Source organism: Pelophylax lessonae, assembly GCF_965119305.1.
Source record: "Pelophylax lessonae genome assembly, chromosome: 9".
NCBI lineage: Eukaryota > Metazoa > Chordata > Amphibia > Anura > Ranidae > Pelophylax > Pelophylax lessonae.
Genome location: NC_138776.1, coordinates 124,161,558 through 124,185,714, shown reverse-complemented (window position 1 = coordinate 124,185,714; position 24,157 = coordinate 124,161,558). Strand labels below are relative to the sequence as shown.

General features: G+C 44.8%; 2 protein-coding genes across 2 annotated transcripts in view; one reads left to right on the top strand and one right to left on the bottom strand.

Moving 5' to 3' along the window:
• TFAM (transcription factor A, mitochondrial) overlaps positions 1-1,033 on the bottom strand; it is a 55,553-nt gene extending 54,520 nt beyond the window's left edge. Inside the window, exon 1 of the mRNA XM_082269546.1 lies at positions 829-1,033. Within this exon, the coding sequence (XP_082125672.1) occupies positions 829-905 (77 nt within the window). The 5' untranslated portion in view covers positions 906-1,033. The remainder of the gene's footprint in view (positions 1-828) is intronic.
• Positions 1,034-1,185: 152 nt separating this feature from the next.
• On the top strand, positions 1,186-21,347 carry DNTTIP2 (deoxynucleotidyltransferase terminal interacting protein 2). Its single transcript, XM_082269311.1, has 7 exons — positions 1,186-1,278; positions 7,578-9,310; positions 12,596-12,734; positions 14,115-14,210; positions 14,321-14,485; positions 15,049-15,158; positions 21,217-21,347. The coding sequence occupies exons 1-7, from the start codon at positions 1,219-1,221 to the stop codon at positions 21,308-21,310; spliced, it is 2,397 nt and encodes a 798-aa protein (XP_082125437.1). The 5' UTR covers positions 1,186-1,218; the 3' UTR covers positions 21,311-21,347.
• Positions 21,348-24,157: the final 2,810 nt, after the last annotated feature.

The window sequence follows — 24,157 nt, the reverse complement described above, 5'->3', positions numbered from 1 at the left end:
AGGAGAGGGACAGATGGGAGGACAGAGGGATTTAGTTCCAGGAGAGGGACAGATGGGAGGACAGAGGGATTTGGTTCCAGGAGAGGGACAGATGGGAGGACAGGGGGATTTAGTTCCAGGAAAGGGACAGACGGGAGGACAGAGGGATATGGTTCCAGGAGAGGGACAGACGGGAGGACAGAGGGATATGGTTCCAGGAGAGGGACAGACGGGAGGACAGAGGGATATGGTTCCAGGAGAGGGACAGACGGGAGGACAGAGGGATATGGTTCCAGGAGAGGGACAGACGGGAGGACAGAGGGATATGGTTCCAGGAGAGGGACAGATGGGAGGACAGAGGGATTTGGTTCCAGGAGAGGGACAGATGGGAGGACAGAGGGATTCGGTTCCAGGAGAGGGACAGACGGGAGGACAGAGGGATATGGTTCCAGGAGAGGGACAGCTGGGAGGACAGAGGGATTTAGTTCCAGGAGAGGGACAGATGGGAGGACAGAGGGATTTAGTTCCAGGAGAGGGACAGATGGGAGGACAGAGGGATTCGGTTCCAGAAGGAAAGAGGGATTGAGTTTCAGGGAAGGGAAAGCATGACTATGTACGTCCTGCAATGGGTGGAAGTAAATCAATAAACCATAATTTGGCCAAGCCATGCACATAGAACTATAAGAGAGCGGAGACCCAGCATAGCTGGAAGACACATGGTGTGTGACAGCCGGGTTCCTGTAGGGAATGCTGGGTCTTCTAGTTCTATAGCTCTCACTAGTTGTACAGCCAGGAGATGGGGAGAAGTACCCATCACCCACAGTCTTCCCATCCCCCTCCATGTGACACCTTGCAGCCTGTGAACAGGTGAGCCCGACCAGCGACTTGGCAAAGACCCCGACACCTCTAGACAGCAGGGACACCATGATTGCGGCACGATCTTCCAATCCCGCTCATCCGCAAGGCATGCCGGGCTTGTCAACGTCACTTCCTCTCGTGTTCTGCCTAGTTACACTTTTTCTTGTTATCGCCTTACTGCTTGTCCTGTGCACTGTATACCGGACTGTACAAAACTTATATTTCTAAATCCCATCATAAATTATCAGGTGCTTGTGACGGAACTGTGGAGTGACAACGGAACGTTTGCACAGGGTTGTGTTTCCGCAGGGAGCAATTTCGATGGTGCGCCCGGTAGAGCGTGTGTGGTGCGCATGCGTGAAGTGACTGCTAGCAGGAAAGATGGTGGCGACCAGGAGAGGCACGAGGGTAGATCCGCTGGAGGGCGGCGGAGGGGAGCAGGTAGTGTACGGGAGATGTGATATGGACGGGAGGATGATCGGAGATCACTGGCACATTCATTTCTAAGCCGCTGTAGGGTCTAGATAATAATATGAAATGTGCAGCCAGCCATGCTGTTCTATGGGCCAGCGTAGGTCTCCACTCAGGAGCAGTTCTCATCACACTGTCTATGGCACCGTAAAATCTTCTTTAACCACTTAAGCCCCGGAGGATTTGGCTGCTAAAGGACCAGGGTTTTTTTTGCGATTTTTTACTGCGTGACTTTAACAGACAATTGCGCGGTCGTGCGATGCTGTACCTAAACGAATTTGACGTCCTTTTTTTCCCACAAACAGAGCTTTCTTTTGGTGGTATTTGATCACCTGTGCGATTTTTTGATCACGCGCTATAAACAAAAAAAGAGCGTAAATTTTGCAAAAATAACAATATTTTTCACATTTTTTTATATGAAATTCCCCAAAAAAAAAAGTAAAAATCAAAATTTTTTAACATTTTTCGGCCAATTTGTTTTATGCTACCTATGTTTGGTAAAAAAAATCGCAAAAAGCGTATTTTGATTGGTTTGCGCAAAAGTTATCGCGTTTACTAACAAAGAGAAAGATTTTTGTCATTTTTGGTGTTTTTTTTTTTTAACGCGTAATGGCGGCGATCTGCGTTTTTTTTTTTCGGTACTGCGACATTGCGGCGGACAGATCGGACCCTTGACTGACATTTTTGACACTTTTGGGGTTACCAGTGACATTACTGCAGTAATCAGTGCTATACATATGCACTGTTACTGCAAAAATGACACTGGCAGGGAAGGGGTTAACTTTATTGGACAGGGAGGGTTTAAGTGTGTCCTAGGGGCGTGCTTTCTACTGTGTAGGGACATTCCTATTGGTGTAAAAGCAAAGATCAACCGTTCTACATAGTAGAACGGTCAGATCTTCACTTTTACACAGGGAGAACTGACAGGCAGCTTGTTTACACAAGCTGCTCTGTCTTTCTCCCTTCACAGGAGCGATCGCAGTGTGACTGGCGGACATCGAGTCCGCCGGTCACACGCACTGACTTGGCGCGCGCCCGCCCGCGATAGGCTCGCAAGTCAGTGACAGGCGAGTGACGTACCGATACGTCACTCTGCCTGGCCGGGGCTGACCGCCGCAGTATATAGTCGTGCGGCGGTCGGCAACCGGTTAAAACAGATCTAAAGCGCAAACTTTCCTGATTTTTATATGGAGTAGGGAAGGGTTAAAGCTGCTGTCAGTTTGCTCATGTGTCTGGTTAATGACATTTAATGTCCTGTCTTGTTTCCTCCACAGGAATTGGCAGGATATCTTCCCCGATTAGGAATTGTTCCAACTTGTTGCAGCCCTTGCCACCCCCTCTGAAAAGCGATCTGCAGTGGATTGTTTTCATGGGTCTTTTGTCAGTCGATGTGGAGGCAATATGTTGCGTCCTCCCGTCTTGGCGTTACCCCTAAACAGGCTGACCCATCGCTGCATTGGACGTGGTTCCAGGGCTGTTGCTACGTTGCCTTGAATGCCTAAGGGAGAAGTACAGCCAAAGCTCATTTGCAGTACTTCTCCTGTGGATTACAGGAATGCACTTCATTTTGCACTCCTGTGGCCAGGATTCAGCAGACATCAGAGTCAGTCCAGGCTCAAGCAAGATGGCGACAATGAGAGCCTTAAGATCCTTTCACACAGTCCTCCTCCGTGCTGCTCAGCAGGGATCGATCCGCCAATCCCTGCTGAGCAGGCAGGTGACATCTCCCTCTGCGCTCTGCGTGCTGCTCTGTATGGGGGAATCGGATGAGAGCGGACCGCCTGTCCGTTCTCATCCGATCCCCTAGACGGATGGAAAATAGGGTTTCCATCTGTTCGGATTTCACGGACAGGATCGGAATCGGATAGCAGCGGGTGTCAGCGCAGGTGTCTCCGCTAACATCCGCTGCCGCATAGGGATGCATGGAGGAATCTGATCAGATCCGCCTAAAAAACTGAAAGGCAGATCTGATCGGATCGTTCGTGTGACACTTCTTCCCCCTCCTCCTCAGCTCAGTGCTTAAGTGAGCACGGGGTGGGGGTCAGAGCAGAGTCAGCAACTTTCTGCTCATGGAGCTCTGAGCAATCAGGGGTGTTAGATTGCTCGGCTCTCAGTGTTGGAGGCACCAGAGGACAGATGCTGCGGCCACCTAGGTAAGTATGATTGAAAAAAATAAAATCGCCTATATATCTTTTAAATGGTTTGCATTTGTACCACTTGCTGAATCTGACATGCTGTTTAATTTTTGCCATAAAGCATCAAAACTGCGGCATATGTACAGCTGTGAGTGGCTCCATGCCTTTCCTTGGGGGGGGCAATAAAACTGCTTCCACTGTCTACTTCTACTGCTCCTGGCTGTCTGTGTAATTGAGCCCTTAGATAGCTGTCAGAGGAATCAATAGCCCTAATGTAAAGCTCTCCATAATTTGATGGCGCTATACAAGTACCTGTAATTCTAGGATTCCTCCTCTATTCCTGTCCTGATGGGAACTCGAAAATTTGTTGGATTCATCCTTCCCTTTCATTCCTAGTGACATTAGTGATCAGGACAATTTCAGAGTGCAAATCTACTTATCGGGGGCATAGACAGCCATAAAAATTTGGCAGGGTGTTCCTTTCCCCTTGTTACTGTATCCAAATCTAGCAAAGGTTAGACTTTATAGTGTATCTTTTGTCCATAGATCTTTTTTTTTTTCCCCCTCAGTCATTTAGAACAGTGGTCCTCATCCCTGGTCCTCAGGGCCCACTAACAGGCCAGGTTTGCAAGATAACTGAAATGCATCCCAGGTGATATAATTTGCTGCTCAGTGATTGCAGTACTCTAGTCTGCATCTCCCCAAGGTAATACCTAAAATCTGGCCTGTTAGTGGGCCCTGAGGACCGGAGTTGAGGACCACTGATTTAGAAGATCGTTCCAAAAACATATTACACAGACAGAAATAGACTGAGATCCATAGTTCATGAATGGGCCGTGTGTTTATGTGGCTTGAATCACCAAGTGCTGCATGTAGGCAGTCTATTCAAGTCTTTTGGGATGAAGAAGCAGCTGGAAGGACACAGCCACACATCACAGTATGACAGGAAAGCGACTGCAAAGTGATTTGCCTTGTTTCAGCTGTTTTTTAGTCTGCAGCAGTCCCACTAGGGTTTATTCAATTAGACCCCACCCTGAGTTTACCAAGCGCGTGATTTTTTTGTTTTAGGCATGCAGTTGCGCAGCCCCAAAAGCACACTGTCTGCAATCCGGGGGCATAGGCATCTGCACGTCTGTCAGATTGGGACAAGCTGCTGTGTCCATACATCTGCTGCATCCCTATAGACTGGAATGGATTGCCTGCATGAAGGGCCTGGCAGCTCAAACACATGGCCCATTCATGGACTACCTGTGTGAACGAAACCTAGGGGGTCAGTGTAATTACAAGCCATATACAGGGTGAGACAGAAGGAGTACTTAGCATGGATTCACTTCTCTAACTGGTGTACTAAACCCAGTGGAATATAGGTCTATCCATTGTTAAAGTGGAATTGCACTGTATAGCACCACAAACCAAAAGCGCTATTTAATAATTCTATTTTAATATTCAAAGCAATGCGGTCCGCTCCGTGTGAAAGAGCCCTTAGTGTGCAGAATTATTATGCAACTAAATGAAAACAAAAAATTTTCATTTGTTAGTGCCGGTTCACACTAGTGCGGCTGCGGCGATCGCATGTAATGTCGGAGCGCACTGCTCCTTCATTACATGCGTTCGGCTGTGCGGTGCGAGTTTAGCCATACACTTTGTATGGCTAAATTCGCCCCGCAGCAAAGACGCACAGGACCCTTTTTTGCAGCCGCATCAGGATCGGATCGCACAGTGATTCACACTTGTGCGATCCGATCCTGTGCGAACTGTAAGATCACACTGCGATATGCGATCAAACTGGGGGTGTCGTTAAGATTTCATTGACACCCCCAGCGTATCGCATATGGCAGTGTGAACTGCCAGGGGTGCGCTTGCGATGCGGGAACAGGCTGCGAATTTGCAGCCTTCCCGCATCGCATAAGTGTGAACCGGCACTTAAAGTGAGAATAATAAACAAGCAACTCAAAAATTACTAAACAACATTTCTGACTTCTAAAAAAGAAAACAGTGACCAATATAACCACCCTTCTTTTCAATAAGTCATAATAAGCCTTCCATTCATGGAGTTTGTCAGTTTCTTGATCTGTTGAAGATCAACTTTTTGCAGCAGCAACCACAGCCTCCCAGACACTGTTTAGAGTGGTCTACTGTGTTCCTTTACCGTAAATCTCCCGTGTAAGAAGGGCCCGCAAGTTCTCAATAGGGTTAAGGTCAGGTGAGGAAGGGAGCCATGTCATTATTCTTTCATCCTTAAAGTGGTTGTATAGTCAGGTTTTTTTTAATCTTAATGCATTCTATGCATTAAGCTAAAAAGCCGCCTGTGTGCAACAGCCCCTCTAATACTTATCTGAGCCCATCTCTATCCAGCTATGTTGCAAAAGTGTCTCGGCTGCCCTAGACTCTCCCTCCTGATTGGCTGAGATGGCAGTCCGGCACCATTGGCTCCTGCTGCTGTCATTCAAATTCAGTGAGCCAATCAGTAGAGGAGGGGCTGGGTTGTGGCTCTGTGTCTGAATGGACACAGGGATCTTTGGCTCAGGTGCCCCCATAGCAAGCTTCTTGCTGTGGGGGCACTTAACAGGAGGGAGGGGCTAGGAGAGCTGAATAGGGACCTGACAAGAGAAGGATCGGGATGCTCTGTGGGAAACCACTGCACAAAGCAGGTCAGTATAGCATGTTTTTTTTTTTTTGCCAAAAAAGACTTTGCAATCACTTTAAGGCCTTTACTGGGTAGCCATGCAGTAAAGTTCTTCGATGCATGCGATGGAGCATTGTTCTGCATAAATATCATGCTCTTCTTGAAAGATGCAAATTTTTTTCCTGTACCACTGCTTGAAGAAAGTGTCTTCTAAAAACTGGCAGTAGGTTTGGGAGTTGATTTTGAGTTCAACTTTAACCTGAAAAGGTTCAGCTAGGTCAGTTTTAATATAACCAGCCCATACCAGTACCCCACCTCCACCTTGCTGGCATCTGAGTAAAAGTTGAGCTCTGTACCCATTACTGGTTAAGCTCAGGCCCATCCATCTGGTCGGTCAAGAGTCACTCTCATCAGTCCATAAAACCTTTGAAAAAATCTGTCTTCAGGTATTTCTTGGCCTAGTCTTGACATTTCAACTTGTGTCTTGTTCAGTGGTGGTCCACTTTCAGCCTTCCTTACCTTGGCCATGTCTCTGAACACCAAACACCTTGTACTTCTGAGCACTCCAGGTATGTTGCCGCCCAAATTATCCCCACATCCCACGTGCGCCGCTATGTATCCCAGGCTCTGCTTGGCCATCTTCAGGCCCGGAACCAGCTTAGCGGGTGCCTCCAGGTAGAGGAGAGGGAGAAGAGCGGACGTGTGTCGTGTCTACTTGACTAGGAAGTGAAATGACACCTCACTTCCGGGTCCCTGTTTACAGTTTCCATGGCCATCAAGGCCAGGAAGGAATGTAATGCACTGGAGCACAGGGGAGACTTGCAAGGTCTTTTTGACCCTTGATGTCTTGTTAAAGAAAACCTGTCACCAAAAATAAATCATCACAAAAGGGGACTCTTTAGTAAAATAAATAAAACCTTTTATTGAAAAAAATAGTTACACCCAAGCAGATAACTTTTTTAGCTGGCTCCTAGATTCAAAGCAAATGTGTCAAGCCCTGCAATGCATTCAAGTTTATACAGAGTTAGACAATATTCATAAACACGATGATTTGGTCAAAATACTCACTTGCCTAATAATTGTGAACACCCCGTGTAACTGGATTGACTAATATTTATATGTAAAGCTGATCCAGGGAATATCTGATTGGTTCTTTGGGATCAGGAAGGATTTATTTTTCCTGCTGGAGCAAATTGGATCATGCTTTATTATGTTTTGTTTTTGCCTTCCTCTGGATCCCCTGTGGGTATCTGATTTTATATATGGAGGTGTATGTGTGTGTGTTTTGTTTTTGTTTTTTATTTTTTTTTTCTTTAGGTTAAACCTGTGTCTTTTTTTCAACCAGACTATGTACCTGTATGGAGCAGAAATAAGCCCACCAAACTCATGAACAATACTATATTTAGTTTTCATTTTGATATTTCAAAAATGAATATAGAAAAAATTGTTTACATTTTTCCCATTAGTCTTTTCCTGTAAAGATATATCATTTTTATTTTTTTTTTCAGACTGCAGTGGAACCTGCAACAATGTCTTCTCCAAAGCGGGCACAAAGAACAGTTAGGAGCGACTCTTCGGCACAGGACAGTGGTAGAAATAGTCAAGATCAGAGTGATGAATCTACAGTAACAACTGGCAGCCCTTCCAAGAATGATTCTAGAAAGGGTCCGTCTCAGGTGGTCACTCGTAGTAGGCATAGGAGTGGTCAATCGGATGCAGATGTCTCAGAGGCAGAATCTACTACATCCAATTCTTCCACAAGAGTTACACGAAGTAGACAAAGTCTCGGAAGCATAACAGACTCCGCTAGGAAATTGAGGAGCCACCTTTCTGCTTTTATAACTGAGCCTATCTTGGAGTCTAAAGAAGATGAGGAGCTATCAGAAGCTGAATCAAACTGCTCCTCTGTTTCTACAAGGGCTAGCAGGAGGACGCGAGCAAGTGCTTCACGTTCAACTAGAGCAAGAAGTAGGAAGTCTGCTTTGCTTTCTGAACCCGTCTCTGATCATTCTGAGGCTGAATCAATCTGCTCTTCTGTTTCTACAAGGGCTAGCAGGAGGACGCCAGCAAGTGCTTCACGTTCAACTAGAGCAAGAAGTAGGAAGTCTGCTTTGCTTTCTGAACCCGTCTCTGATCAATCTGAGGCTGAATCAATCTGCTCTTCTGTTTCAGGGTTGCAAAATACTGCCATCAGGTCTACAAGAACATCTGAAGCAACCCATCCACTCTCCATTAATAGTGAACCCCAGAAAGAAGAATTATCCGAAGCAGAGTCTTGCAGTTCCGACTTTGTTTCTCAAACACAGGCCAGACGTTCTAGCAGGAGAATTCAGAGTAAACCACAGGCAGGTAATGCTAAGAGTGTCAGTGAAACCAGCAGTCAAGAACAAGATTCGCCAAAAAAACAAAGGTATAGTTTACGCGGAGTAAAGGTTATAGAGCCTTTGTCCTCCGTGCAAGAGCAGAACATCTTGTCCACTCCTCGTAGGAGTTTGAGAAATCACATTGTAAATGAATGCAGTGATATTGTAGTACTTTCAGACACGGACTCTCAGAGTAAGGGGTTCTCAAGCAAAGATGCTTGTCTGGACCAACCAAACGATGGAGAATCTTTGGAAGGTGGAAATTCAAACTTGTCTGTAGAAGATAGTTCAGTTTTGGATCAAAAATTACCTGAACCGTCTCAGTCAACAATAAATGAGGTAAATGAAGTGATTGATCTTACAGAAGAGATGAGTGAGCCACAACTCCAAGATCAAGACAAAGATGGGGATGATAGTAACAGTGAGACTGCTGAGATTTCAAACAAAGATTTTTCAAATCTAAACACAGAGTCCCAAATTGGACCATCCAATGTCACTAAGGGTGTGGAAATATCTTTGCTGCTTGATAGTGATGAAAGTGAAGAATCAGAAAACAGTGAGGAAGAAACTGATAAAGAAATGGAGATCCAGGAGGAACTGGAAGAGGACCATGAAGACCTGAAAACGAAAAAAACTAAAAAGACTTTAACTGAGCAATCCCAAGATTCAGTAGACGATGGACTTTTTATAATTGATACAGCTCCGGGGCTTGATTCAAGTAAAAAATATTATGTAGATGACAAAGACTCAGAGAGAGAGCAAAGTGAAGAGGAGGAACTGTCTGAGCCTGATGAAGAGGAGGAAGATTTTATGGATGAAGAGGTGGATGATGATGTTAATGAAGAAGAAGAGTTATTAAACCGACCTAAAAGAGGCTTGTAAGTGTGTTTTTAACTGCTTGCTACCCACTATACAAATTTCATACAAATATGTATTGTCATTTATTAATTGTTTAAAAAAAAAAAAAAAAAAAAACTCTTGAGTGAGCCTGTCATGAAAGAAATATGGGGTCTGCCATTCCTGATCTCCTTAAAGCGGAGTTCCACCCAAAAGTGGAACTTCCGCCCATTTGCTTTCTCCTCCCCCCTCCGGTGCCACATTTGGCACCTTTCAGGGGGGGAGGGGGAAACAGGTACCTGTTTTTGATAGGTACCCGTTGCCCACTTCTGGGAGACGGCGCCGCGGCGCTTTCCCTCGGGAGTTTGGCCCCCTCCTCCTTCCCCCTACAGCCGAGCCAATCCGAATGTGCAGCACGCTTCGCCCATGCCCATTAGGGGCCCGCCCGTGAAGCCGTGAGGCTTCACTGCCGGGTTCCCTCACCGGCAATGGTGGCGGCAGCACCCACAGCCGATGGAAACATCGGCTGCAGTGCCGACATCGCTGGGCTCCAGGACAGGTAAGTGTCCTAATATTAAAAGTCAGCAGCTATAGTATGTATAGCTGCTGACTTTTAATTTTTGGAGGGGAAGGCTGGATGCTGGAACATCGCTTTAACTTGTTGCTTTGTTGTGTCTGGCATTGAAGCCATTGTAAAATCATGACAGCCAGAGAACTAGCATTTTTAGAAAGAATGGTCACCACCGACAGCCTTCAGGATTCCTCAACAACGAGGTATCCTTTATGCTTGTAATGTGTTTTTTTTTTTTTTTTGTGGCAGGTAGTGGAACTCTCAGGTGTGTGGTGTACAAATGACCCTATTGTTAAAATGCGCTTTAACCACTTCCATCCATACCGGGCGATTTCTGACACTTCGCTCCTACATGTAAAAATCATAATTTTTTTGCTAGAAAATTACTCAGAACCCCCAAACATTATATATATATATATATATATATATATATATATATATATATATAATATAATATTTTTTTTTTTTTTTTTTTTTCAGCCGAGACCCTAGGGCAGAGATGGCGAACCTTGGCACCCCAGATATTTTGGAACTACATTTCCCATGATGCTCAACTACAGAGTGCATGAGCATCATGGGAAATTTAGTTCTAAAACATCTGGGGTGCCAAGGTTCGCCATCCCTGCCCTAGGGAATAAAGTGGCGGTCATTGCAACTTTTTATGTCACACGGTATTTGCGCAGAAATTTTTCAAACTTAAAAAAAAAAAAAACATTCTTATGAAATAAAAAAAAAAACACTAAAGTTAGCCCAATTTTTTTGCTTAATGTGAAAGAAGATGTTACACAGAGTAAATGGATACCTAACATGTCAGGCTTTAAAATTGCGAACACTCGTGGAATGACGGCAAACTTCGGTACTTTAAAATCTCCATAGGATGTGCTTTTTTTTACAGGTTACCAGTTTAGAGTTACAGTGGAGGTCTTGGGCTAGAATTGCTGCTCTCGCTCTAATGTTCATGGTGATACCTTGAATGTATAGATTGAAAGCCGTTTACATATGTGTCCGCAATGTACGCCGGCATTCGCTTCTGCGTCCTGGGGACGGGGGGCACTTTAATTTTTTTTTTTTTCTTGCACTTTCCCTTTTAATTTTTTTTTTTTTTTTTGATCACTTTTATTCCGATTACAGGGAATGTAAACATCCCTTGTAATAGGAATAGTGAATGACAGGTCCTCTTTATGGAGAGATCAGGGGTCAGTAAAACCCTACAGGCTGGAAAGCCTGAAATAAAAAAAAAAAATGATCTCGGCTATCCTAGCCGAGATCTGGGCACTATTGAGAACTGCCAGGCTGGGCGTGATGTCATCACATCGCGCCTGGGCCTCCAAGAGTCAGAGACTTCCAGGGACCATCTGGTCATCGGCAGTATCTATGGTGAACTGCCGCAGGCGGCTGATTGCTTCTCCGACTCGCCAAACGCACAGGCGAGTGGGTAGAAGCACCGGAGGGCGGCGGGAGCGGGGCAATGTCCCCTCCCGCCACCTGTAAGAACGATCAAGCGGCTGAACAGCCGCTATGATTGTTCTTTTGGTGCAGGGAATCGCCCGCTGAAAAAAATATCTGAATGATGCCTGCAAGAGCAGGCATCATTCAGATATCCACACTTAAAGCCCAGGACATCATATGACGTACTGCAGTATGGAAGTGGTTAAGCTGGCCTTACATGGATCAAAATTTGGCCAATTCAGCAGGGACTTGCCTCATTTCGATCCGTGTATGGGCACTGTGCTCTCCTCACTGTCAGAATACAATGATGCAGGGCAGAGGATTCCCTCACCCCCCTCAAGTGTGTGGACAGGAAATTTGGGTCAGTTCTTCTTTTTTTTTTTTTTTTTTTATTTAAAAAACTGACCCATCTGTGGCTAGCTTTACTCTCTTGTTAAAGTGTTTGTCACTAAAGTGACTTTACATGTATGTAATGCAGATCTACAGTCATTACTAAATCTGTATGTGTTTGTTAGATAAGAAAAGGATAAATACTGTTTCTGGCAGCTGTGCGGTCACGTGATCCCCTGTGCTGGCCGGCCTCGATCTACGGAGAGAAGTGGGAGGGGCCGAGATTCCCCCGTGACGTCAGCCGGCCAGCAGAGGGGAATCTCCGCCCCTCCTGCTTCTCTCCATAGGTTGAGGCCAGCCAGCACCGAGGATCACGGGACCGCACAGTTGTGTCAGAAACTATATTTATCCTATTCATATCTAACTAACACATACAGTTTTGGTAATGGCTGGATATCTGCATTACATGTATTGAAAGCTGCTGGATTATGCAGCAGAATAGAGGGTGGAGGGGCGAGGAGGAAATGCTTTCATGCGGACAGGAAGGGAGGGGGAAGAGACAAGGGCTGCGGATGAGAGACACATAACCTGACCACGGTAGTCAGGGCTCAGCAGCCTTGATTATCGTGGTCGGCAGAGGCAGGAGGACTCAGGAACTGGCCGGATTAACCAGGTTTATTACCAGTTAGGAAGAGAAGAATTGCAGCACAATCACTGTTATGCTATTCACGCCTTAAAGGATAAGGATCTTATTTTATTTTTTATTATTTTTTTTTGGGGGGGGCTTAACAAACACTTTAAAGACCATCTGCTTGTTGGCTGCAGAAGCATCAAGGTGTGTCATTTTAGACTAAATACCATGCCATGCTGTGAAAAGAATTTCTGGCAAACATTAGATATGTCATTTTCATTGCCATTGACCACAGATGCCACTTTTTTTTTTTTTACTCTTAAAGTTCTGTTTTTTCTTTTCCAGTGATTTGTCAACCAGTATTGACACTGGACTGAATATTAAGGAGCTGGGTGGCTTATATATCAACTTTGATGCAGAAAAGGCAAATCCTGGTCCAAGCTTGAAAGACAAAATGAAAAAAGAAAGTAAAAAAAAAGATGAGGTAAGATGATACGTACGCACATACAGAGCACTAATAAATAATAGTAAATGTAAAATATATTTCACATTTTTGGGTATCCGTCACCCTATAATTAAAGCGGAGCTTCACTCAAAAAGAAAAGCTCCGCTAATTTGCACCCTCCACTGCCGCATTTGGCACTTTTTGGGGGGTACCAGGTTTTGGCAGGTACTCGCTCCCACTTCCACGACAGATCGCCACGGCGATCTATGAGAAAGTTCAGCCCCTCCTCGTCCCCCCCCCCCCCCCCCCCCGCAGCCTTCTGGGAAGCACACAGAGCCCAGAAGGCTGCAGGACCATTCACAAAGCGCCATGCGTCTCATGCATGCGCAGTAGGAAACAAGCTTTAAAGCCGGAAGACTTAATTGCCGGTTTCCCTTACCTAAGATGCCTGCACCTAAAGCTAATTGAAGAATCAGCTCGGGTGCCGACATCGCTGGATCCCTCGATAGGTAAGTATCCTTGGCAGCAGCTACAGTATATGTAGCTGCTGACTAGTAATTTTTCGGGGGAGACTAGAGCTCCTCTTTAAAACAGCAGAGTTTTCATGTCAATGTGTGTTGACCTTGCATATGCATTGCACAGTACACAATGCATGGTAACACACATGTAGTGTGTACAAAAATGGTGCATGCACCTTGTTTGATGTGATAGGCAGCTCATTTAAATTAATAGTCTACCGTTATGGAAAACATGATAATGTGCATGTTGATGCATTGCAACAACTTGAGTTTAACCTTAGTTTCCTACTGCGTTTTGTTCAGTTACGGTTGAATATTGGTGTTTTATTATGTCTATTCATGGTAATAAAGCTAAAATTAGACCTATCACTTACATAGGCGACACAGGTGAGTTGTGATTTAAAGGGAACTGGAACAGTTTGGGGTCTTTGTTATAATTTAGTAATATACATTTTTCAGCAGATTTTTATATATATATATATATATATATATATATATATAATCGTAATGTTCGTTTTTAACATATTTTTTATGGTGCTCCCATGACACAGGCTTCACAGAACATTATGGGTTTTTTAAAGAGGGAGAACCTAGCAGAAACTTTGATTTAACAGCCATCTGAAGGAGGGAGATTGGGTGCTGCTTTTCTTTTCTGAATAAAGGGGCTAAAGTGTCCCGGTAAAATGTGAAGAGTAGCAGAAAGCCCCACAAATCCTTTATACATTGCCATTAATTGAAACGAATATCCTGCATTTCCTTCATCTATGTACTTGGTTCAGCAAGGCTGCTGTATATCACAGTTGCACAAAATTACAAACTGTTTAATGTAGCAGTTTATTTTTAGATGCACCAAGGATCCCTTTGTGCTATTTTACTTTAAACCTATTTTTCTTAATTTCAGCTCCTAAAGAAAAGTGTAATAACTCCTGACTTTGAGAAGAAAGAATCTGTCCCACCTTATAGAGAGTCTTTGAAAAAGCTGAAAAAACAGAGAAAAGTAAGTGTTGTTATATTCAGTTAAGCTTTATTTATTTACCCTATCTGTGTTTTAACAGCATTGTGACTGAGACTACTATGGTCTTAAATTGATGTGCATTTGATTTATAGGAGGAACGTGAGAAAACAACTGGACGGGGCTGGTTTGACATGAAGGCTCCAGAAATGACAGAAGAATTGAAGAATGATCTAAAGGCTTTGAAAATGAGATCAGCCATGGACCCCAAACGTTTCTACAAAAAGAATGACCGAGAGGGCTTCCCCAAATATTTCCAGGTACTGATGCTAGACTTAAAGCGGAGTTCCACCCAAAATTGGAACTTCCGCTTTAGGGAGTCCTGACCCCCTGACATGCCACATTTGGCATGTCATTTTTTTGGGGGGGGGGGAGCGGGTACCTAGTTTTGACAGGTACCCGCTCCCACTTCCGCTCGGAGCTCCGCGGCGCCCTGAACGCAAGTTCTCATCTCCCCCTCCCTCCCTGCAATCTTCTGGGACACGTCAGAGGTCCCAGAAGATTGCCAGGCCAATCAAGACGCGCACCGTGACTCGCGCATGCGCAGTGGGTACCCGGCTGTGAAGCCGCAACTGTCACAGCCGGGTGCCCACAGCAGTGATGCCGGCGCCGAGGGAGAGGATCGAGGCTTCGGGCGGCCGCATCGCTGGACCGTTGGACAGGTGAGTGAATGGCTGGAACTCCGCTTTAAGTTATTTTACGCATTTAAAAAAAAAAAGGAAAACAATGTAGATGGTTCTTGCTGATATGAGCTAGATTGCCAGTGCATGTGGGTTTGCATGTTGTTATTTAGGCTGCGTAATAATTTTTGTTTCTATTCTAGGTTGGAACTGTGGTAGACAATCCCTTAGACTACTACCATTCTCGAATTCCTAAAAGCCAACGAAAGAGAACAATTGTGGAGGAACTTCTTGTGGATTCTGAGTTCAGAAGGTAATACTCTATAAATTGTTGTTGGTTAATGTAGACGAGCATCAGAATTATTGTAAGAAATCACTCACTGTACTTCAGTAACTAGACCCGTTCACAAATACAAGACAAAGTATGTCAACCACTCTCCAGAAACGGCTCAGAAAGAGCCTTTTGTTTAGCCACAACTAAGCAATGTTTTAAGATTGCACAAGAGACCCTGTTTGGCCCTAAAATACTGAATTGTTTTTATTGTGTCTAAATAAAAAGATCTTGCTGAGCAATTTATTGTTGTGCAAATGACACAGCTTTGTTGAACATCAAAGTTGGACACAAAGTCCACAAACCTTGCCTCAGTGCTTGCCCCGTTTCTTCAGACTCCCTATGGCTTAGTTTACACCTTTGACCTATTCTGCAAGAAACAGTTTCTGGTTTTGCGTAGGCACAAAGCGGTGTTAAGGCCCAGACTTCCCTTTTGTCCAAGGTAGTTTTTGCTATTTCCCAGCCACTTTGTTCAGGGAGACTAAAGTGGTTGTAAAGGTTATTTTCTTTTTTTCCTCTATCCTCCATTGACAGACGCAGCAGCTATGCTTCTTGACCATTGGCTTATGCGCCATCTACAAGTAGTACTAGGCAGTAAAAAAAAAAAAAAAAGTCACTGATACGCCTACAGGGGCTGTCCTTCACAGCATAACCCCACACACATTCTGCCACAAGCCAGTTCCCTGCTGCCTAGTGAAGGAGTCGGACCTAGGTTTCCTGCTGGGACTTCGGTCTCAGTTTTTTATTCTTTTAAGAATATTTGTTTATTTATCTTTACTCACTAACGCTAGCTAGTGTCAGGGGGATCCTCCTGGTGAACTACAAGCCTCTGGCTGAGGTTTCGCACTGGACAATATAGATCCTTGCGGTCTCCCAACCTGGCCTACGTGAGCAGGTTATAGTCCTGCACTAGGCCTCACCACGACAGAGCCCCTGTGGACGGGGATGAGCCTGCGAGTGGATGTGTCGCCGGGACGCATCAACCTGGAATGCCCTGAGTCGTAGCGTACCCCTTAGCTGGCAGCACCCCCACTCGGAGTGGGAGGTGGTCAGTCCAGAGCGGAACCCACCCGATCCGTGGTATATGCGAGTAAACAGAGCCCCCATGTCCCTAGTGGCCTCTGGGGGGGATGTGGGCCTACTCCTGGGTATAATAGGACCCTTTTTTCCTAAAAGATCCCCCTGGCCTCTCAGGATTCCGGCCCTGCCCTCCCTGCTCCCGCATGGGGGCCCTATATTTTCGATGCCTGGGGGGGTATACAGTGACAACTAAGCCTTGATCAAAATAAGTAAAAATGGGGATTTGGTCCCACCATATGGCCAATTCGTGCTCAAGCCCACCGCTATGTCAAAGTACCCCATTGTCAGTGGGTCTCACACTTATCCATAAAATTAAGGATAAATCCAATTTCTCTAAACCATTGGAGATACTTACTCCTTACATGGGAGAGATGTGCTTGAAATGCACTATAAGGAACTCCCTCCTATATCTGCTTATTAGTGGACACTGATAACAAAGTACAGGTGTGGGAGGGTGGGGTGCTCAACCCCAGGAGTCTGGTCGGGACTGAATGTATAACAAACAAAAAAAGGGTTGGGGGGGGGGGGCACACCCTGAACATGCATTTCTAAAGATGGGGCTGCTATGAAAACCATAAGACATAACTACAGAGGATAGCGCACACATGCAAAAGTAATAACCGTCAAATATAACAAGGCAACTAAGACCTGATTAAAATAAGTAAAAATGGGCTAGAAAAGCGACTTCCAGAAAGATTTATCTTTCGCACGTGGAAGATGTATATTTCATGGTGTGAATCGCAAAAATTCCTCCCTCGCCTTTTTTTCGGTGGCTAGAGTCTTGGCTTTCTTGCAGAAGGAGTTGAGCTACGGTTGGCCTTGGGCACCGTCAAGGGCCAAGTGTCGCCCTTGGCAATATACTTCCAATGCCCGTTGGCTGCTAATACCTTAATTCGCACTTTTATTCAAGGGATGTGTCATGTCGCTCCTCCGAGAAGATCCCACTTGCCTCCTTTTGGATTTGACTTTGGTTTTGTCTATTCTTCCAAAACCTCCTTTTGAGAATATTAGGGGCATATCTCTGCCTTTATCTCAGAAAGTTGTCTTTTTGGTAGTTATTACTTCTGCCTAAAGAGTGTCTAAGTTGGCGGCACTCTCCTGTCGTTCGCCTTATTTGGTCGTCCACAGTGATAAAGTGGTTCTCCGATTTTAATCCGTCTTTTCTTCCTAAGGTGGTGTCTGATTTCCATTTTAAATGAAGACATTGTTTTGCCTTCACTCTGTCCTAAACTTCCCAAGGAAATTGACTTGCACTCTCTGGATGTGTTTCGGGCGATCACGGTTTACCATTTGGCCATGGAGTCCTTTAGGAAATCACTCTTTTTGTCCTTACTGAGGGCTCTCATAAGGGTTTGGCTGCGTCTGCTGCATTCTACCAGAGCGCTGAGTGCCTCTTGGGCTTCTCATCATCAGGCCTCTGTTACACAAGTGTGTAAGGCAGCGACTTGGTCGTCCGTGCATACTTTTACAAAATTCTACAAGGTAGATTTGTTGGCATCTTCGGATGCATCCTTTGGCCGCAAGGTTTTGGAGGCTGCTGTTTAAAGAACTTAGTTTTTCTCTTTCAGGGGTTTATATTTTTTTCTCTATGGGTGAGCTCCTGTTGTTCCTGGTTGAACTTTGTTACCCAGTTGGCTATTTTTAGCCTTTGTAAATACGTTACCTGTTTTTTGGTTGCGTTTTTCCCACCCATCATGCCTACACTGCTTTGGGAGGTCCCAATGGTCAAGAAGCATAGCTGCTGCATCTGTCAATGGACGATAGAGAAAACTGGATTTTTGTAGGATCTTACTGTAAAATCCTTTTCTCTGAAGTCCATTGACAGACGCAGCACCTGCCCCTCTTTACTGGGGATGGTTTTGTCTTCTTTTCACTGCTTGCTACGAAACTGGCTTGTGGCAGAGTGTATGTGGGGTTATGCTGTGAACGACATCCCTTGTAGGCGTGTCAGTGACTTTATTTTTTACTGCCTAGTACTACTCCTGTAGATGGCGCATAACCCAATAGTCAGGAAGCATAGCTGCTGCGTCTGTCAGTGGACTTTAGAGAAAATGATTTTACGGTAAGATCTTACAAAAATCTAGTATTTATTATTTTTTTTTACCTTTTAATGCGTTCTCGGTATTAAGGTAAAACGGGTAAAAACGTTTTACATGCAGATACCCCCTCAGCCCGATCTTAGTCAAGCACTGTGTATGTCTGCAGCAGCTTCTCTCCACGGCTCTCATAGGCTTGGCTGAAAGCAGTGAGAGGCATTGGCTTCAGCTGCTGTCAGTCAATACCTGTGAGCAGCAAGGAACTATTTATCCTTTGGCGCTACATACTCTACTATTTTTGAATATTTTTAGTGTTAGGTGAATACACTTTGTCAGCAGCCCCTTATCTAGCTATTTAGCAATTAATTGGGGTTATCAGTTGTTTATTGGTCAGCGCTGATTAATCATGTTTTTACACCCCCGCACGATTGGCCTAGCGACACGGACGGCGCACTCTCCGGTCCCCCATGGGGCCTGCAAACGAGGTCCCAGCTCAATGTAGGCCCAAACAGTCCCCCACTGGGAGGGGGAGGAGGAGGGGGAGGCACAACAGGACAGAGGGAAACCCAGGAGTGCGAGGGACCGACCATCCCAGGGAGGGGCCGGTGTCCACCTCAAAATCCGCCAGCGAAGTTGGGGGTAACGTTTACTCACCGTACCAGGAAGACAGGCAGGTGCCATCTCCTGACAGGACCCCTCTCCACCGAAGTGTGGGGGCTGTCGGCCAAATAGGAACGCTGCGACATAGGCCTAGACCCTGTCGTGTGCGATCTGGCGAGATGTGTAACTCGCAGGGCCAGTCCCCGTCCAGTGGGACTATGTCACGGCCAACCCAGCGCGGAGCAAAGGCCTGCATGCGCTCGCTGGCCAGACTGGAGTGACCACTGAATCTAGATGCCCAGTCCGGCATAGTTGCTTGAAGATCTCACAGGATACTCTGGCTGTAGTTCGGGCACTCAAGGTGTACTTGGCGACTACTGAGTCTTTTCGTAAGTCAGGTTCTCTCTGTATTCACTGATGGCCCAAGAACAGGGCTGTCTGCGTCTGCTGCAACTGTTTTCAGATGGACGGAAAGATGGTCGTGCAGGCCTATTCAATTAAGGGTCAGGTCCTACCTTTTCCTGTTTCGGCGCATTCTACTCGGGCGCCCAGTGCTTCCTGGGCTTTTCGCCATAAAGCCATCTGTGCTTCAGGTTGCAAGACCGCTACCTGGTCGTCTGTTCACACCTTTACCAAATTTTATGAGGTGAATGTGCTTGCATCTACAGATGTCTCCTTTGGCTGCAAAGTTTTGCTGGCTGCAGTTTTGGAGGGCTTTTGGCCATCCTTAAGGGTGTTTACTGTTTGTTGCAGGTGGGTCTCATTTTTTGTTCTGATGAGTTCTTTTTTTTTTTTTTTTGCTGTTCCCACTCCTCATTTATGGCACTGTTTTGGGACGTCCCTACTGATATGGATCAGAGGACTGCGTCCGTCAATGAACTATAGAGAAAACTGGATTTCTGACTTAAAATCCCTATAATCCTTTTCTCTTAAGTTCATTGACGGACGCAGTACCCGCCCCTCTATTTGATACAAAACGGACATCCTATGCAGGAAGAGAGAGGGTGTACCCTCCTCCGGGACTGCCCATAGGCATAGTCAGAACTTTTTTTCTGCCTAGTGTCTTTCTCCTGTAGGGGGCTGTATAACCCTACTGATATAGATGAGGGCTGCATCCATCAATGAATCAAAAGGATTTTACGGTAAGTCAAAAATCCAGTTTTCTCCTAAAAGGTTCATGTTTAGAAGATTTGCCTTACTTTAGGCTTACCTATAGGTAAAAATCAACATTGTGACTTTACTACGACTTTAAAGCGGAGTTCCGGGCACAAAATCGATATTTTTTTTTTGTGCCCGTCCGCTAGTTCGACATCACCTGAAAAGGAATTGGATAGTTAGGTTTTTTTTTTTTTGTTTACTCCCCTTGTAATTGAAGATCGTAAATGCTCACCTCAGTGTACTTCCTCCCTCAGCGCCGCGGCTCCGCCGTCACTTCCTGTCTCGCGATGATTCCTGGGAGCTGAACGTCATCGCTGCTGCGGGCGACACCGCATTCCCCTGCTAAACAGCTTGCCCAGAAGCTGTGGAGGAATGCGGCGCCGCACCGGAAGTGACGAGAGGGGCCGGTGCAGGCGCATTCTGGGAGAAGACGCCGAAGAGGACCGCGCCGACTTCAGCTGCCCACAAGAGAGATGGAAACGCTGTGGAAGAAATTTTATAAGTAAGTATTTCTTCTAAAAGGTAAGTGCGAACCGGGACAGATCAGAGGCTAGCCATTGTGGAATGTACCAGCCCTGACTGTCCCGGGGTTATGTTTGTTGAAAAATCATTTCTGTGCCCGGAACTCCGCTTTAAGAAGATGAAAGCCTTTAGCTTCCAGATACTGCCACCTTCAGGCAGCATTGTTTTTTTTGCAGTTCTATAGATTAATTGTTGTAATTATCAGATTATAGTATTAAAATTTTAATTAAAACCTAGAAGGAAAAAAGTAAAAAAAAAAAAAAAAATGTTTCTAAGGTTTAAAATAAAAACAGAACATGTTGGGGGTTTTTTTTTTTTTTAACAGTGCACCAAACAAAGTTTTTATATTTATTTAAAAATATATATTTATAAAAAAAATGATTTTATGTGTGCAAAGTTGTCAGAGTTATTAAGTTAACCTACACATGTTGATTCTGCTAAATATGGCCTGGGCATCTAGCCATCGTTGACCAGTCTAATTTTTTTTTATCCAAGGAGAAGTGTGAACTCTGGTATTGCAAAATAGATCTAAGCCAGTAGCCAGACAAAACTAAAGCACCAGTTTTTTGTCACAATTGCTTTGCAACTCTTACACTATACTCCTACTGTTTAGCCTTTTCAACATGAAATGTTTTCCTTTCTAGATACAATAAAAAGAAATACCAGGAGATCATAGCAGAAAAGGCTGCCCGCGCCGAGGGCAAGAAGAACCGTAAAAAGAAAAAATTTCGGACATAATATTATTCCATTTTTTGTATATTGTCTTAAAGACCAGTAAGAAAAGAGCTGATTCACCAAACTGCTGAGAGCGAGACCCCAAACCTAAGTTTCATTAGGTTTTGTACATAAGTGCCTGTGAAAGACCTATTTTTATAAGGTTGCTGAGGCAATCCACAGCAAATGTATGGGTAAAATAGACAAAAATATTGGACTAAATTATGTGCAATAAAAGCCCTGGGATGGGGTTGTAACTGAAACAAGTCTGATGATTTTAATTGCTTCTTTTGGATATATGCATAAATGCAATCTAACACACCACATGAATCATTAGAAGTATTTCTTTTTTTTTTTTTTTTTGGAGACTGCCCATTGTATAAAAGAACACTGTCATCAGAAACACATTCAGTGAAACAAATCCCAGAAAAGTTAGCTGACAAATACAGATATTATGGTATTCTGATCCAACTTGCATACTAGAAATAAATTCTTCATTTGAAGACCTGCATCAGTGGCATTTTTCTTTTGTGTTGGCTTTCTTGTATATAAAGTGTGAGTTCACCTTGAGAAACATTTTCCAAAAAGCATTCTATACAATTTCATACCTTTTTAACAACTTTACCACCGGAGGATTTTGCTGTCTTACGTCCAGGCCACTTTTTGCGATTCGGCACTGTGCGAATTTAACTGACAATTGCGCGGTCGTGCGACGATGTACCCAAACAAAATTTACGTCCTTTTTTTCCCATAAACAGAGCTTTCCTTTGGTGGTATTTGATCACCTGTGCGATTTTTACTTTTTGTGCTATAAACAAAAAAAGAGCGTAAATTTTGAAAAAATAACTATTTTTCACATTTTTTTATATGAAATTCCCCCCAAAAAAAAATGTAAAAATCAAATTTTTTTTTTTACATTTTTGGCCAATTTGTTTTCTGCTACCTATGTTTGGTAAAAAAAATCACAATAAGCGTATTTTAAATTGGTTTGCGCAAAAGTTATTACGTTTACTAACTAAGGGAAAGATTTCTGTCATTTTTGGTGTTTGTTTTTTTTTAACGAGTAATGGCGGCGACCTGCGATGTTTTTTTTTTTTTTTTTTTGCGGGACTGCGACATTGCGGTGGACAGATCGGACCCTTGACTGACATTTTTGACACACTTGGGGGTACCAGTGACATTACTGCAGTAATCAGTGCTATTAATATGCACTGTTACTGTAAAAATGACACTGGCAGGGAAGGGGTTAATTTTATTGGAGAGGGAGGTTTAATGTATGCCTGGTGCTTACTGACGTGTGTGGGGGGAGGTGACTGAGTGACACAGGGACAGATCGCATGTTCAGCTACGCTGAACACTGCAATTTGTCACTTAGGAGATCCGCCCGCTCTGTTTACACAAGCGGGCGGATCTCCAGACTCGATTCCCTGACGATCGGGGAAGAGCTGCGGCGATCGTCCTGCTATTACTCTGCTTTTTGTAACTTCTGGTAACATATCCCCAAACCCTAGGCCTCCATCATCTGTGCCCAACGCTCCACCCTACACCCTCTGGCAGCAGCTGGAATCCACGGAATTTAGTTTCCATTCCTCTTCCCAAATCACCCCCCCCCCCCTTCTGCACCCTCTGGAATGCCCGCTCTGTCTGTAACAAACTCACCTCCCTCCATGACCACTTTATCCCAAATTCCTTAAACCTACTTGCCACTACTGAAAATTGGCTTCATGAATCCAACATTGCTTCTCCTGCTTTCTTCTCCCATGGTGGCCTTCTCTGAACTCTTCCCCCCCCCCCATACTCAGTAGAACGGAGACAGAGTGGGAAAACTTCTAGCCCCCATTAAGACTGATCAGAGTGCATGGAACACCACTTCCATAACCTCTATCTAAAACCGAGCTCATATTTCCTCCCCCCCCCGTGCCCCTTCCCCTGGCTTCTCAGTCAAAATCAATGGCTCAACTATCAACCTGTCCCCAAACACCAAGGTTCTAGGTGTAATCCTTGACTCTGAACTATTCTTTTGGCCCATATCCAATCACTGTCCGAAGCTTGCCTCTTCAATCTTTGCAACATCTCCAAGACATCCCCCTTCCTAACCAATGACGCCACAAAACTTCTAATTCACTCCCTGGTTATTGATCGCCTCAAATACTTCAATTCCCTCCTCATTGGCTTACCCTTACATAGGCTATCCCCCTTCAGTCTATCATGAAGGCTGCCGCCGGACTCCCTCCTTACCGTTTAGTGTCTGCTACCCCTCTCTGACAATCTCTCTGCTGCCTTCTGCTCACCCAATGAATTAAATTCATAACAACTTTCAAAGCCATCCACAACTCATACACTACATCACTAACTTAGTCTCAAAATACCAACTAAATTGTTGTCTTCGTTCCTCCCAAGACCTCCTGCTCTCTAGTTCCCTTGTCACCTCCTCCCATGCTCACCTTTTAGAACTTCTCCAGAGCCTCACCCATCCTCTGGAACTCCCTACTTCAATCTGTCAGACTATCCTACTCTGTCCACTTTCAGGTGATCCCTGAAAACTCATCAGGCCACCTCCCACAGTTATTACTTTTTGTTTCTCTTGACCCTCCTTAGATTGTAAACTCTAATGAGCAGGGCCCTCTAAATTCCTACTTTAATAAACTGTGTTGTAATTGTACTGTCTTATGATGTAAAGCGCTGTGTAAACTGTTGGTGTTCTATGAATCCTGTATAATAATACACCTGCAGCTCTGGGGGAATCCTTGTGCAAGAAACGCTACCCCCTCAATCACTCTGGACACTAAATTTGTGTACCTCTCATTTGCACTGAGACATTGAAACTCTGTATTCTGTCCCTCTGTAGCTGCAGTGGCTGAGTTCCAATGT